This window comes from Aotus nancymaae, unplaced genomic scaffold (assembly GCF_030222135.1).
Source record: "Aotus nancymaae isolate 86718 unplaced genomic scaffold, 86718_ANA_hifiasm-v0.15.2.pri h1tg000029l, whole genome shotgun sequence".
Taxonomy (NCBI): domain Eukaryota; kingdom Metazoa; phylum Chordata; class Mammalia; order Primates; family Aotidae; genus Aotus; species Aotus nancymaae.
In genome coordinates, this window is record NW_026988442.1 from 57,783,987 (window position 1) to 57,798,827 (window position 14,841).

A 14,841-nucleotide genomic window follows, 5' to 3' on the forward strand; every position below is an offset into this window, starting at 1 on the left:
AGTTTGGGGAGAGCAGGGGGTAATGAAAGATGAGAGAGAAAAATGTGTAAGATAAAAGAAAGAGATTAGGGAACAAAAGGCTTCGGATAAAAGATAAGGTAATTATAGACACACTAAGTTTGAAACATTGGGTGCAAGCCCAGAAATTGGTAAAACTTTGATGTCTTCTTAAAGATAAACTTGAGGGGATTAATTTTCTAGAAAAGTAAAATATGAAGAATCAAGACTGAACAGAGTAGCATGGCATTAAGAGACTCACTGACATGTAAAAGAGTTCCAAGGCTTTGTTGACACCTGACTGATCCGAAGATTGCAGGGCCTATTGGATTTACTTGAAAGGAAACTTTAAACTTCATTGTTTGAAGAACTGAGGATAAAAAGACAACTCATGATCCCCTAAAAAACTGGCCAAAGTGAAATGTTTCTTTTCTTTGGGTATTTTCCCCTTAGTCATATACTCCCTGGAGTGTTTATTATGGACTACGATAACCAGGTTTTGTTGGATGAATGACTGATTCAAATTATCATCTGTTGTGGTTTAAATGTTTGTGTCCGCTTTCCCAAATTCATGCACTGAAATCCAATCCCCAGTGTGACAGTATTAGATGTCCAGGCCCTTAGAAGGTGATAAAATCATGAAGTCTCTGCCCTGAGGAATGAGATTAGTGCCCTTATAAAAGAAACCCCAGAGATCTAGCTCTTTTCTTTTACCATGTGAGGATGCAACAAGAAGGCTCAATGAACTTCACCTTCTCCAGACACCAAATCTGCTGTTGCCTTGATCTTGGATTTCTTAGCCTCCAGAACTGCATGCAATAAATTTCTGTTGTTTTTAAACCACCCAGTTTCTTGTATGTTTATTACAGCAACCCAAACAGACTAAAACACCACTCCATCCCAAGTATAGTATAATCTCCTGATAGGAAGACAAGGCCAGCAAAGACCAGAGAAGTTCTCCCAGTCAAGTATTAATGATAACAAAAGGCTCTTGTAATAATTCCTGTTGCTAAGAAACTTGTGCTAACTCTGCTTTCTTCTAGCCTGCATGTATCCAACTCATTTAAACATTTAATGAATGGTAGATATTCCTTCTTTCCTCACAGGCCATTCTATTTAACTTGAAAATTTATTTGTGAAATCCGTGGTAAGTTTTAATTCCACTGTGCAGGCTACTATAAAGGGACCAAATTAGTGTTAAAATGGCTTCTAAGTAATTATAGTACTTATAAAAATTCAAACTTTAAAATGAATACATATCTGTTGAATGAATGTATTCATTACAATCTGTGAGTACATTAGAACACATTACTAAGATAATTAAGCTTTCTCTAGGAGAGGATCTGCAATGAGACAAAGTATTTGTTTACTCTCCAAAATTTTAATACACCTGTCACAAGGTTAGATTCATCTTAAGTAATCAGATGTTAGAGGAGGAGGAGACGTTTGTACAAAAGTGTAGATAATATCTAATAATCTCTTCTTTAATCTTGGCAGAAAACAGCATTTTAATAAATGGCTAACATAAGCTTCCTTAAAGGCCTGCTACCTTGAAAAATAGCTCTGAAACATTTACTGCAATAAATTATATGGAATGTTTCCATGTGCTTTCTAGCTGTCTCCAATTGAGTGGCTCCAGGGAGGAAAAGCAAAATTATAAATGCATTCACTAGGATGTGAATATTTTTCCATTACTTTACATTTTTTTTGCCTTTAAAAGGAAAAGGTACACTGTGTATGGGGCTATTTTTATTTCTTTTTAATTAAAGATATGCTGCTATTCAAAGGGAAACAGCATTGGATTTTTAAATTTTCATAGTGATTAATTTCAAAGTAAAAGGCTTAGTTTATAAATATTACGTTAATCTAATTGTGTACCTAATTATAAGTATATTTTATGTATTATTTAGGGTTTTGTTTTTCCCTAGAGATAGAGTTTTGCTATATTTCCCAGGCTGGACTCAAACTCCAACACTCAAGAGATCCTCTTGCCTTAGCCTTCTGAATAGATGGTACTATAGATGGATGCCACAATTCCCTGATATTTTATGTAAATTTTAAATAAAAACTAGTACCAGTTTGAGTAGATATAACATATTCCTAATAAGACTGATCCAATCACCAATTTTGATATTTATGCCTAAGATGATATAAATGTTTAAAAGCACTTCTTTAAAAATGAATGGTATATCTACACCAAAGAGAAGTACTAAGACAAACATTGGTTTGAATATATAAACTGTTTAAAAGTCTGTATGTAAAAACAAACTGTAAACAAAAAGAAAAATGTTTGCAACGTGTATGACAAGGTTAATAATATTATTTAACAAAGTACTCTTAAAAATGACAAGAGAAAAAAGAATCCCTTCAACCCCCAATGAACATATAAGCAACAATATTACTAGAAAATTTGCAATAACAATTTTTGAAGTGTTTAAATGCCAGTTTTTAAAATCATTGATAATGCTAGAAACATGGTTGCAACAAGATAAAATGTTTTTCCCATATAAAACAACAAAGACAAAAAAACAGAAAAATATGATACACAAGTTTGGGCACTGTGATTATAACCCTGGGCAAGTGTAGTTGGGAATCAATGCAAATACAGTGACAATACACTTGGTATGGAATCAGACTTAGGATTAAACTGGCTTTGACATTTCAATCATGATACTAATCACTTAAGATTTCCATTAAACTCATAAGTAAAATCAAGATAATAACACCATCCACTTCAAAGATCATTGTAAGACTCAAAGAGGATAATTTGTATTAAATGTTTATCCAAGTCCTTTTTATTTTAGCTATTAGTCTTATTAAATTGGTGAAATCATAAGAAAAAAGGACAATTTGTCACTGTATCTTAAAAGCCTTATAATTTTGCATCACCTTTGATTTAGTAAATGTACTTCTAGACATATTTCTAAATAAGTAAATATTGGTGATCACCACATTTTAGCTACAAGTAAATTGATGGGCCTGGTTTATAATAATGAACATTTACAAATATGTATGTTAAACAATAAAAGAATGAATGAATTATAGTTTATCCATTAAAAATGTGTCCTGTTAAGGTTACGGAGTTGCTAGGGAATAGCTAGCAAAAAAGAAGCTACATTATTTGGGTTTTCAATGGTGGGTGTGTCTTAAGATTTTTAGTGGAGCACAATGTAGCCAACAACTCAATTTCAGAGAACAGTGTAAGTGAACTTCTGGGATATGAAAACACTGAAAGCATGCAAGGAATGAGAAATTATCAGACATATGTCTAGAGCACAGAAGATTGCTAAGACATCAAGGTAGATCAGGCTGGAAAGTCAGATGGGGATATTAGTTATGAAGAATTTTGTATATCATACTAAGGAATTTGGCTTTTATTCTTTGGGCCGTGGAAAGCTGAAGACTTAATGAGATATTAAACTAATGTAACATGAATTATGAGTCATGGAAATAATGAGGTTTTAAATCCATACAGATGAAAGTAGATATAGGCTAGAACAAAGGCAGAGATCCTGGTTATGAAAGGATGAAGAGGTAGGGACATTTTTCCATAGAAATGTTGGGATTTGGTGACTAATCAGACTTCAGAAGTAAGTTTCTATGTTAGGTTTCAATTTTGGATGACTGTGTGAAAGGGAAGGAAATGAATTCAGTTTGGAAACAGGTGGGTTTGAGATGTCTGCAGACATTAACAATAAGTAACTGGTTATAGATTTCCGAGCTCAGGAGAGAGGCTGGGGCTGTATATGTAAATCTGAGCCATTAACGGAAGGGACACAGAAGTGCTTTCAGGAATCTATGTCATCTCTCAGAAGTACAGAGAAGACAATCTCATAACTTCTATACTTTATTTCAGTAAATTGTAAGTTCTGTCTTTCAATTGTAAAAGTTTAGTTCAAGTTATTCAAATTCTTCTTTTCAAAGTGTTCATCATCATCATGAAGTTTCTTGATAATGAAAAGAAATCGTTGCAAGAATAGATATAAATGGAGTGCTGAATTTTCTTATTCTTTGAGCAAGACAGTTTTTATTTATAAGGCTTTAAAAAGAGCACTTCAAAATGGTCATGTTGAACTTAACAATACTTCTCCAGTTGTTAGTTTTTGCAGTATTGTTGCTACAAAAACTTTCAGTGACTCCATTTAGATTTTACTGGAAATCTGAGTTAAGAAAATTATTTCTAACAACTACTGAAAAGCAAGTTTCTTTCTGATGTCCCAAAGGCCTTAAAAAAACCCCAAACTATCAAAACTCCTGTGTAAGGAGAGATGGTTAAGGTATAATTGTCAACAACCAAAAATACCTTTTTAAAGAAATATAACTAAGTTAAAAACGGATTTTAACATTTGTTATGATTTTTTTGTGTAAAAGCAAGAGAGAAAAGCTTCAGTAATTTTTATGGGTTGGGGGCTACTTATAAAACATTCAAAACTAAATAACCATAAAAATAAATGCTGCTTCCATGGTAACATAAAAGAACAGCAACAAAACCAGGGAGGGTAATTCTGAAAATACAATTCTAAAATCTGTTTTTATTAAAGCGAGAAAGACAAAAATTTAAACAGGTTCCTAGTATTAATTATCTTAGAAATACAGAATTCCATCAGAGCAGAATTCATCATAATTGAGTTTTATGTGATGGCTAAAATTTTCCATAATATATATTTGTTAGAGTTACAGAACTCTGTTCATTGTTTTGAGATCAACATCACCAAATGAAGTGTGCTTTTATCTTGCTTTTAACCACTTGTTCATTAGCCACTAAATGAACATTTTTTAACTTTAGGAATAAAAAAGAAAAATAATTAACAATATCAATGGAAATAATAAGTAAAGGGACTAATAAGTGGCAATGGACCAATACATATTGTGTGTCTACTGTCTGCCATGTTTAGTGCTAATTTTTTAATGAATTTTTCTAGTCTTAGGAAAAATTTGAGTGAAATCTTTTATTCATTTTATGGACAATCAATATCAAAACTCAAAAATATTACGTAACTTGCCATAAGTTACCCAATTAATCAGCTTGGAGTAATGCAACACAACAATGTTCTTCTAGTCTCAACTGTTTAAAATTCTCCATTCTTATTTAATTGTGAAGGTAATATATATACTGCACGCAGAAAAATGTGGGGTAAAAAGGAAAATTTCTTTTCCAATTCAGTCTTCTTTCCAGATATTCACTCTCCAAATACAATCTATATTCCGGATAGATTTTTATAGATTTGTAATAGATTATATAGCATCCATATAAATATTTAGATACCATATATAGAAAAATGTTCATATATTTTTCATAAATGGGATTATTGGAAATAAGTTGTTGGGATTGTTTTTGTCTTTAAAATTTCTAATGACATTCATGCAGACCTCCCTCAGTCTCTTTGATGGTACAGCTTTCTATACTATGTGCAAATCGTGCTTTGTTTAGCCACTTTTCTCTTGGTAAATACTGAATTGTTTCCATTGTTTGTGTTATAAGAAAAAGGGCTCCAAAACCATTCATGTAAGTATGTGTATGTGTATGTGTGTGTGTGTGTGTGTGTGTGTATATTTGTGCAATTAAGTATTTATGTAGATGGAAAAATAATGACTCTAATTTCTAGCTTGTCATTGAATTGATCGTGAAAAGCACATTACAATAAATGTAGGAATAGATTTTATGCTTATTTGTTCTTTCTTTATGAATCCCTGAGGTGTTTTTATATACTTTTGGTTACTTTGAAAATAACAGCCAATGATTTCTTGGCAATGTCTACAAAGTTCTAAGACACAAACCTACTGTTCTGACCATAGAGTCTTTCATCTATTTGCTTGCCTAGTATTCGTCAGGTGCCTACCATATCCCAAAACTGCAGCAGGTGCTGGGCAAACAGAAGTAAGATACAGGACTGCCAACAAGAAGTTTGCAGTAGTATAGTATAGCTTATTTCAGGGTATTTAAAAACATGCAGATGAATAAAGTAATTTTTAACATGGCACTGTAATGACTCCACGTAGAGAATTCATCTGGGGTACCTTTCTCGTTTTCATCATCAATAGAATCAGAGATTTTTATAAGTAGTGTTTCTTTTTTTAAATTCTGTATGACATCATAGAGTAGATGATTAGTTGATTTTTTTTTTCTTTTTTTGCCATAAGTTGTGGAAACAGATTATGACTGGCACTTCTAAATGTGCCCCCAATATCATGGTAAATGAACCATGGAAGCAGCTACTTGTCAGTGTAAGGTTAAATATTCAGTATTTTGCTGTACTGGGGATGTCCAAGTAACACATTTGTAGCTAAAGAGAGATACACTAAGACGTCCTGAGCCTCTACGAACACTTTTGCTTTTCCTAAAAGAACAGATATGGCTGTTGCAGTTCTTCCCTAACCCCAGATGTTCCTGCCTTGAATGTGGACATGATGTATGAAATTTCAGCAGCCCTCTTCTGACCAGCTGATGATAAAAGTTAACTCTTAAACACTAAATAATGGAAAGATACAAAGTTTTTGGTTTCCTTATGAAATCACTGAGGTCCTAAACAAATGTCAGAATTCTTATTATGTTAAACCCTTACACATTTAGTCCTCTTATAGTTATGCATTTTGTTGTTTCTAGCTGAATTCATCAGGACTCCATTGGTTTTTGGCAGTAGAGGCCTCTCACATTCATTATGAATGAATGAAACAATAAATTGATCATTTCTGAAAGCGTTGTCATTACTCTGCCTATGTTGTTTCTATCCTCTTCCGATAAGGTCAATTTCCCATGCGGTAATTTAGAAATTTGGTTTAAATATTTTGTTGCTTCAATTGACAGTTTGGAACACTAATTAGGACTTTTAAAAGTAAGAATTTTAAAGGGAGAAACTTCCTTTTAATGTTCTCCATTGACTAACACAAGCCCTGTTTGAAGTATGGTGCCAGAACTCAACGGAGTTCGTTTTCTTCTTGTTTTACAGTACAAGAATCAACAAGTATTTTTGTATGAAATCTTGACACATTTAGGTGCATCACACATACAACTGTAATTGTGCTGAACAGGATAACTTTTGCAGCCTCAGTTCACTCTAACTCAGAAATTCTACCTCTGGATAAAGAACTTGTGGTTCTCCTAAACTGCCGTAGACAACTTGTTTACAGAGGATCAGCTACCTCAAACTTTGCTTTGTCGGTATAGTTCCCCAAAACTCGAAATTCTACCTCTCCAAGTGGTCATGGCAGCAGAATAGCTCGGTCCTGAAGACTCACAGCCAAATAGCCTCCATGTGGCTCACCTTGCAAAGCCACTCTCCAATGCTTAAGGAGAGCACAAAAACTCTTGTCACATACAAGAAATGCTGTTCAAGACTTTTAGTCAACACTGAACTATTCACTTAAAAATTTTATTAAAATTCAAAAACTCTTAAAAATCATGATATACATAAAAATTTGAAAAAAAAATGGAAAATAATAACCATTAGGGAAAAAAATCACAGATGTTGAGTAATTGTTTTATATATTCAGTTAATAGAATGAAATGTACTACTCATTTGCTCATATATAATAAAATGTGTCTAAAATATTTGAATATCTTCATTAACTGTAGACACACTGAAAGTTTTCTTTTTATTTACTTCTTCAACGCTCTTTTAAGATCCTTCAGACAATAAAATAGCCAAATTAGTTCTAGATTGGAATTATAGTTATTAACATGTGAGCCATGGTCTACACTGATAGTTTCAACAATATTTTTGCTCTAAAATATGAAGCTGCTAAGAAGGAAGATTTTACCTGATTTCCTCCCATACCATGACAGTTGAATATACCCACTTTTTCATTTTCCTTGCGGCCCATGTTGTCTAAACACTGATTGGTTTCAACATTTCTTATCTAAAGGAAACACACAAAAAAGAGGGTAAAACATAAATCAGACAGTTATTTAAGTCATCAAAGCTTTCTGATGTTACTGTCTATTGTTAACTAATACAACTTTATAAGAAAATTTCTCCAAGAAAAACACATTGCTTTAAACATTTTTCTTTTTCTTTGTCCATTCTTAACTTGTATATACTTCTAAACTCCTCCTGAAGTTTTTGAACATAATTGGCAGTAGCATCTAATCAAGAGACATTCCCTGTTTATAGCATAGTATCATAGAAGAAGGAAGCAGCTACATAATATGAATTAGGAATTCTTATCCAAATCCTCTAAAAATTAGGACACAGTTTTCATATTCACTCAAATAATCACTGTCTATTCTTGAACTCCTACACTACTGTACAGAAGGAAATAAAAACAAATTGGCTAAATACTGAAATTTATGTTCAGATTTTTTTAAGACTAAATGTTCCATTCTGTGTATTTATAAAGATTAATTACATTGTTTATATCTGTGACTAAAACATATTCATGCATCTTTTTTCATGTCTAGTGACAAACTTATTGGGAAGTGCCTGACCCTAAGGGGAGCTATTACAAGGCTAACCAGTGATTTCACATTACAAATTCCTCAAAAGCAAGATTAAATTGCTGGCTACAGACATAAAGTTCTTGGTTTATATTCAAACACTGCATTAGTCCTATAACTAACATAAAATTAATATATATTTGCACCAAATGGTAATTACAAAACCATTAATTGACTTTAAAGATACTAAGATGACTGAATCAAGAATAAATGCAAAAAAGAAAAAATCCTTCTAATAAATAGGATATCTTAGATTTTTGCTTAGTCTCAAACCCAAGTATGTATTTATGCTTGTCCACTCTGCTCTTGAAAAGTTTGTATCTCTGAGCCATAGACATGCATATTTTACTGTTCACTCAGTAGAATAATTGGACACATCTATTTAGTTATCTATGCTTTGAGCACATGTTTCCTCACACTGGCAAATGAATGAGAAACTTATTATATAAACATAGAGAGGATGAATTTGGTTTATATAATTTATACAATTCACTTTTTCTGTGGTACAGAGCCTCATGGTCAAGTACTAGTACCTGGTAGTGGGGGAAGTGGTATGACTTGCATTAGGGCCCCCCTCAGTAACTGAGAATAGCATAAACCAGAATTCTCACTTGGTAAGTGTTAGAAAAAGCTGGACAGAGGGGTCAAGCCCTATTTCAATGGGCTGACATTTAGAGCAGTTATATGTGCTTTCATCAAAAATCTGAGCAGCAACCCATCTAAAAAGGACAGAACACATACTGAATATTACAAGGAAAGGGCACGGGCTTCTAGGAACAAAATCTGTGCCAGTTCATATAGGACTGAAATATATTCCCCATCCAATTTCAGTTGGTCCAGGCACTGGAAGGGATTGAAGCTATAGGCAAAAGACTTTTCAGGACCTTCAGCTGGAGAGGACTGAGAAACAATTGATAAACTGCAGTGTGATATAACAAATAGGTTGGTGTAGGTTGCATATAGTCTGACTAAATTATATAACATATAAATTGAATTATTTTTGAATCTCTTACATCAGCTTTTCTTAACTGTTCATAAAAGGCAGATTTCTTGAAAATAAGATTATACATTATTGCTATTTAGCTTCTAAAAGAGTGTAGAACAGTGTAATACCATAATACTTAAATAAACATCTCACAAAATGATTCATTTTTAGACATAAGGTATGCAATCTGATTAGAATAATCTCTGCTAGGTGCATTGTACTTGAATAGATACTAATTAATAATTACAGCCTGATTGTTTGTAAAGCTTTCTTTCTTTGCTGGAAAACAGAAAATTCAAAGCCATATTCAGCCCAGTACATACTCTGACAGTGGTATCAGAAGGAGACTTATTGGAGATGCGTGGCATCTTACTCTTTGAAAAATTCAGAAAAAAAATTTAAGAAAAGCTCCAAAATATTTTGCCTTCAGTAACAACCTATATTGATAAATTTTCCACAAAAGATAAAACATTATGTTTTAGTCTGTAACACCTCTTGTGAATTCGTTTGAGAAAGAGTATCAGGAAAATGTATACCTCATACCAGGCACTACTTGAGGTGCTGAGGATACAGAAGTGAACAAAATAAACATAGCCTCTTCTTTCATAAAGCTTATGTTTTGGAAGGGAGGAGAGCAACAAATAGATTTGTAATATGTCAGAAGATCAAGAGGTCCTCTAAAGAAATATAAAGCATAGTAAGGGTAAATAAAGCAAAGGAGATGGTACTATTTTAGAAAGAAAAGGTCAATCTGAAAAAAAGACATTTGAAAAGGCAAGTCAGTGAAGAGGAGAGCAACCATATTTTCATCTTTGGAAGGAGATTTTGGGCAGGGGAACAGCAAATGGATGCTCCCAGTAGCTGGACAATACTTAGAGTGAAATAATGGGCTAGCATTGTACCAGCATCGCAGTGAGCAAGGGACAGGTTAGAGAGGTATCCCAGACTAACTGATGTAAGGAATCATGAGATTTTTAGCACAGGCATAGGATAATAATAACTTATTGTGGCTGTTGTGCAAACAACAGATTAGAGGGAGGAAAGACTGGAAGCAGAGAAACAAGGAAGGAGGCCACTGCAGTCATGCCAGCAAGAGATGATGGTTGATTAACAGAATAACAATAGGGGTGGAAGGTCCCCCCTTTCGGATATATTTTGAAGGTAGAGCCATTGAAACTTTCAGTTGAATTGAATTATGAGAGAAATAAAGACATCAAGAAACATGCCAAGTTTTGGGCCTGAACAAGTGGGCAAATACATTTCTCTTTACTGGGAACAATAGACTGAGTTCTTGTATGTTGATAATTATATCTGTGGCTACTATACTTGAAAATCACTTTGATAGATGTAAAATCCTTGGCTCACAAAATTGAATACCTTTTAAATGTTACTCCATTTACTTCCAGAATAAATAATTCCTTTGAAAACTCTGATGACAATCTGGGTTTTTCCCCCCTTAATTCTTATAAGTATCTATTTCTGTGGAAGTGAAACTGATTTTTTTTTCTTTTTAGTTTGGGAGATTTACTACAATATATCTGGATATTACTCATTATGGATCACTGTCTTACTCTGTCGCCCAGGCTGGAATGCAATGGCGCCATCTCAGCTCACTATAACCTCCACTTCCCGGGTTCATGCAATTCTGCCTCAGCTTTCTAAATAGCTGAGATTACAGGTGCTCGCCATCACACCTGGATAATCATTTGTATTTTTAGTAGAGACAGGGTTTTGCCATGTTGGTCAGGCTGGTCTCAAATTCCTGATATTAGATCATCCACCTGCCTCTTCCTCCCAAAGTGTTGGGATTACAGGCGTGAGGCACTGCACCCGGCCTATAGTTATTAATGTTCATTTTATTTCATTGGTTTTTCTCTTTAGGAAATCCTAATATTTTTGGTCTTGTTGCTTATCTCCTATATGTGTCACTTTCAATTGAATAATTTAGTTTTTAATTTTTATTTTTTTAGTTGCTCCTTTTACTTTTCTAAAATGCTTATGGCATACTCTTATTACTCACTCACGTGTTCTTACAAGTTTAGCCTTCATATCTGAAATGATTTATTCTTTGATTTCTAATCCTTTCCTGCATTCTAGTCCCTATTTCGGTTTTTCTAAATTTGATTTATGTTGTTCCTTTCTATATTCTATCATTTAGAGCATTTATTTTAGCATCTTTCGAAATATTAGGTCACACTTTTCCTCTGTCTTATGAGCATAAGATATTGGTGTGTTTGCAGAGATACCATTCTACTTTTTATTATCTTTTTCTTACATCAGTCAGGCTTCTCTAGATTTTCGTTTCTCCCTTTTTTCCTTTCTTCCTTCTTTTTTTACATAAAATCAATTTTCCTAGTCTGTTAAGGGGAAAGTGTTGATCAAAAGACCGTTTCTAATTTCACAAATATAGAACTCCCTTTCCTCTATTTTTTGAAGTCTTTAAAAAAAGTACCCTTCTATTTTTTTCAGGAACTCCTGACCGCATTTATGTCACCCATTTTAATCTGGACCATCCATTTCATTTTCCTCTATCCACCTACTCTAGTTTGGTTTTATTCCCTGAAGTGTTCCTGAGAAGGAGCTTCAGCTAGTGAGTTTCAAGGGTTCACAGACTGTAGACTGTTCAGACTCTTCAGATATTAGAGAGGAGTTGTTTTGCTCACCTACAAAGTACTTCTTCCATTTTTAGCTACTATTATATCATTGGCCTGAAACAATTTCTCATGAGTAGCTATTAGAAATTTGGGTGTTATCTTGACCTCATTTCCATCAGATACCTCATTGCTTCCTTCTGTTGTCTCCTGTAAAACTTGTAGTATCATGTGGGTCATGACAATGTTAGCTCATATTTGAGAATTTGTGAGAACACTTTGCCACCTAATTTTGCTGTCAAAGTTGTTCATTTTTTTTAGCTTTGCTGTTTTAGTTGTTCTTTTCTGTTTCAATGGGAAAGTTCAGAGATTCACACACTATGTCATTGCTGCCACCAATTTTTCCAGAATTCCAGAATAGACTTATCTTGGGGACTGTATGAAAAGAAGCTTATCCTATTTCTGGCACATTGTAATTACTCTACTTTCAATGTGGTTTTGTAGTTTCTGGATGTGTAATATTACTTGTCCTTTAGAATGTAGCAGGTGCTAAGTGGATACAACATAGGAACTGAAGTCAAGTCTGCCTGGATGTAGAATCTGGGAGAATAGCAAGAAACAGGAGTCAGTGGTTTAGGAAATCCGCCACAGGGAGAAAAGAGAGACAACCACCACCACCTCCACCACAATAATAACAATTAGAAACTATTTTAATTGTATGTGCCAACCTATTACTCCTGTTTTACAAACAAAAACATTAAGATACAGAGAGGTTAACTAATTTGCCAAAATAAGGAATGTAAAGGTATTCCAGTGAGTCTGGGAATTGCCAGTCCTGACTTCCGGACAGGTACGAAGTATATGTTAGAAAGGAGGCCTGGAAGGAGCAAGGGAGGAGTGAGTTCTGCTTGAACAGAGCTAACCAGAGGTTATCTAGACCATGAGCGAAGACACATGAAACAAGATACACAAAGGCAGCCTGGTATTAGACCTGGGGGACCAGGTCAAAAAGCAGAAAAGCAAAGTATTCTTTATGCCTAGTGCCAGCCTGATGAGCTGAGGTCCATGCAAATAATTTCTGTCTATGTCCAGGGTAACCTCAGAGATAAGCATTGTGGAGGACAGAGTGTCAGGGAACCAGGATATCAGTCGCCATCTTAAACAAATAGGACAGACCTATCACCTGGGATAGAGATAATATCTGAAAGGTGATTTTTTGTTTCTGTTTTTTTTGAGAAAGAGCCTCACTCTGTTACCAAGGCTGGAGTGCAGTGCTGTGATCTCTGCTCACTGCAACCTCTGACTTCCAAGTTCAAGTGATTTTCATGCCTCAGCCTCTCAAGTATCTGGGACTACAAGGCATGGCATGACATCACAGCCTGCTAATTTTTATATTTGTAGTAGAGACAGGGCTTCACCATGTTGGCCAGGCTGGTCTCAAACTCCTGACCTCAAACACCTCGGCATCCCAAAGTGCTGTGTTAGAGGTGTGAGCCACCATGCGCAGCCCAGAATCTGAAAGGTTTTTTTTATCACTAGGCCTATAATCAGATTTTTAAAAAAGCCATGCACAACTAGAAGGCAGATAGAAGCACATAGATTGTTCTCAAGTGAGTGAGACCAACCCTGTAGGCACCTGCTATATTGTCTTCAAAATACAAAAATGGTCCCTGGTGTTTTCTAACAATTCTCAACAAACAAATCTTAACATGTATCTCAATACTAGCATATGGGAAAGTTGAAACTATGCATCTCATCTTTTGAGATGTAAAGGATAATCAAATTTAGGATAATCATGTATAATTTTAAAATCAGAACTTTTCTAAGAACACCTTGAGACCTTAATCAAATATATACTCACACAGAATGCTAGTCAAGAGAAGAGGTAAATTTCAGAAAAGATGCAATTTTGTTACTGGTACTGTATTATCTGACAGTAACGATGGCTTGGTCATGCCATTAATCCTGGGAAAAATCAAAGCAACCAACAACTAAAAAACTTTATCCATCAAAAATTCTTACAAAGTCTGTTTTACGACTTGAATCAAAATAGTAGAGTACATTGGTAGCTCTAAGATCTGGTAAACTCTTTTGACTCATTCTTTATGTCATCGTAGAGCTTTGAATGTATGGCACAAGGCCAAGACAGTTTTAACTTTAACTGGCTGTCTGCTTTGATATTTCTATGTTTACACATAATCTTTTATTGCTTGAAAACAATTCTTAATGACATAAACTTGAGAGCATTTTTCCCACTTGTATTTTGATGTTTGAAATCAGCCATCCTTTTTCTAAATGTTTCTGTGCAATACAGCATCATTGGTAATGTTACCACTTACATAATTTGTTCATTAGCTTCTGCTCCCTCTGCTGGATTGTAAAAGCAAGTAGCAACGAGAACTCCATTTCTAAAAGATATATATTCCCCACACCCCCACCACCAATCTTTGCATTTTAAAAACTCAAATGAAATCCATTCTAAAGATAAGACAATCTAAACTTAAACTAGCATTATTTTACTTTAATTATCCCAACATATGCTTATCCTTCAATTGCACGTTGTTACTTTGTATCACTATTTTACAAATGTCAACCTCACTTGTTTTCTTTTTGGTAACGATGGAAATAAGCATATTTGCAGTGAATTCCAGAGCTTAATGCTAATATTTCCATAATGACTCTCTTGTAAATATGCACTTAAAGTATATTTTCTGTTTACCTAATTGTGAATAAATCAGAAAGATGAGAACAAAATCTGTATATTGAAACAATTCATATCGACTTCACTTACACAGATCATGGTTTAGAAGGTCCTTGATTAACGGCTGTGAGAT

General features: G+C 34.2%; 1 protein-coding gene across 6 annotated transcripts in view; it reads right to left on the reverse strand.

Annotated features, from left to right (window-relative positions):
* Nucleotides 1-14,841, reverse strand: part of GALNT13 (polypeptide N-acetylgalactosaminyltransferase 13) — a 598,306-nt gene that overhangs the window by 37,599 nt on the left and 545,866 nt on the right. For all 6 annotated transcript variants that reach the window (XM_021665899.2, XM_021665898.2, XM_064382748.1 and 3 more), the window contains one exon: nucleotides 7,756-7,854. In XM_021665899.2, the coding sequence (XP_021521574.2) occupies nucleotides 7,756-7,854 (99 nt within the window). The remainder of the gene's footprint in view (nucleotides 1-7,755; nucleotides 7,855-14,841) is intronic.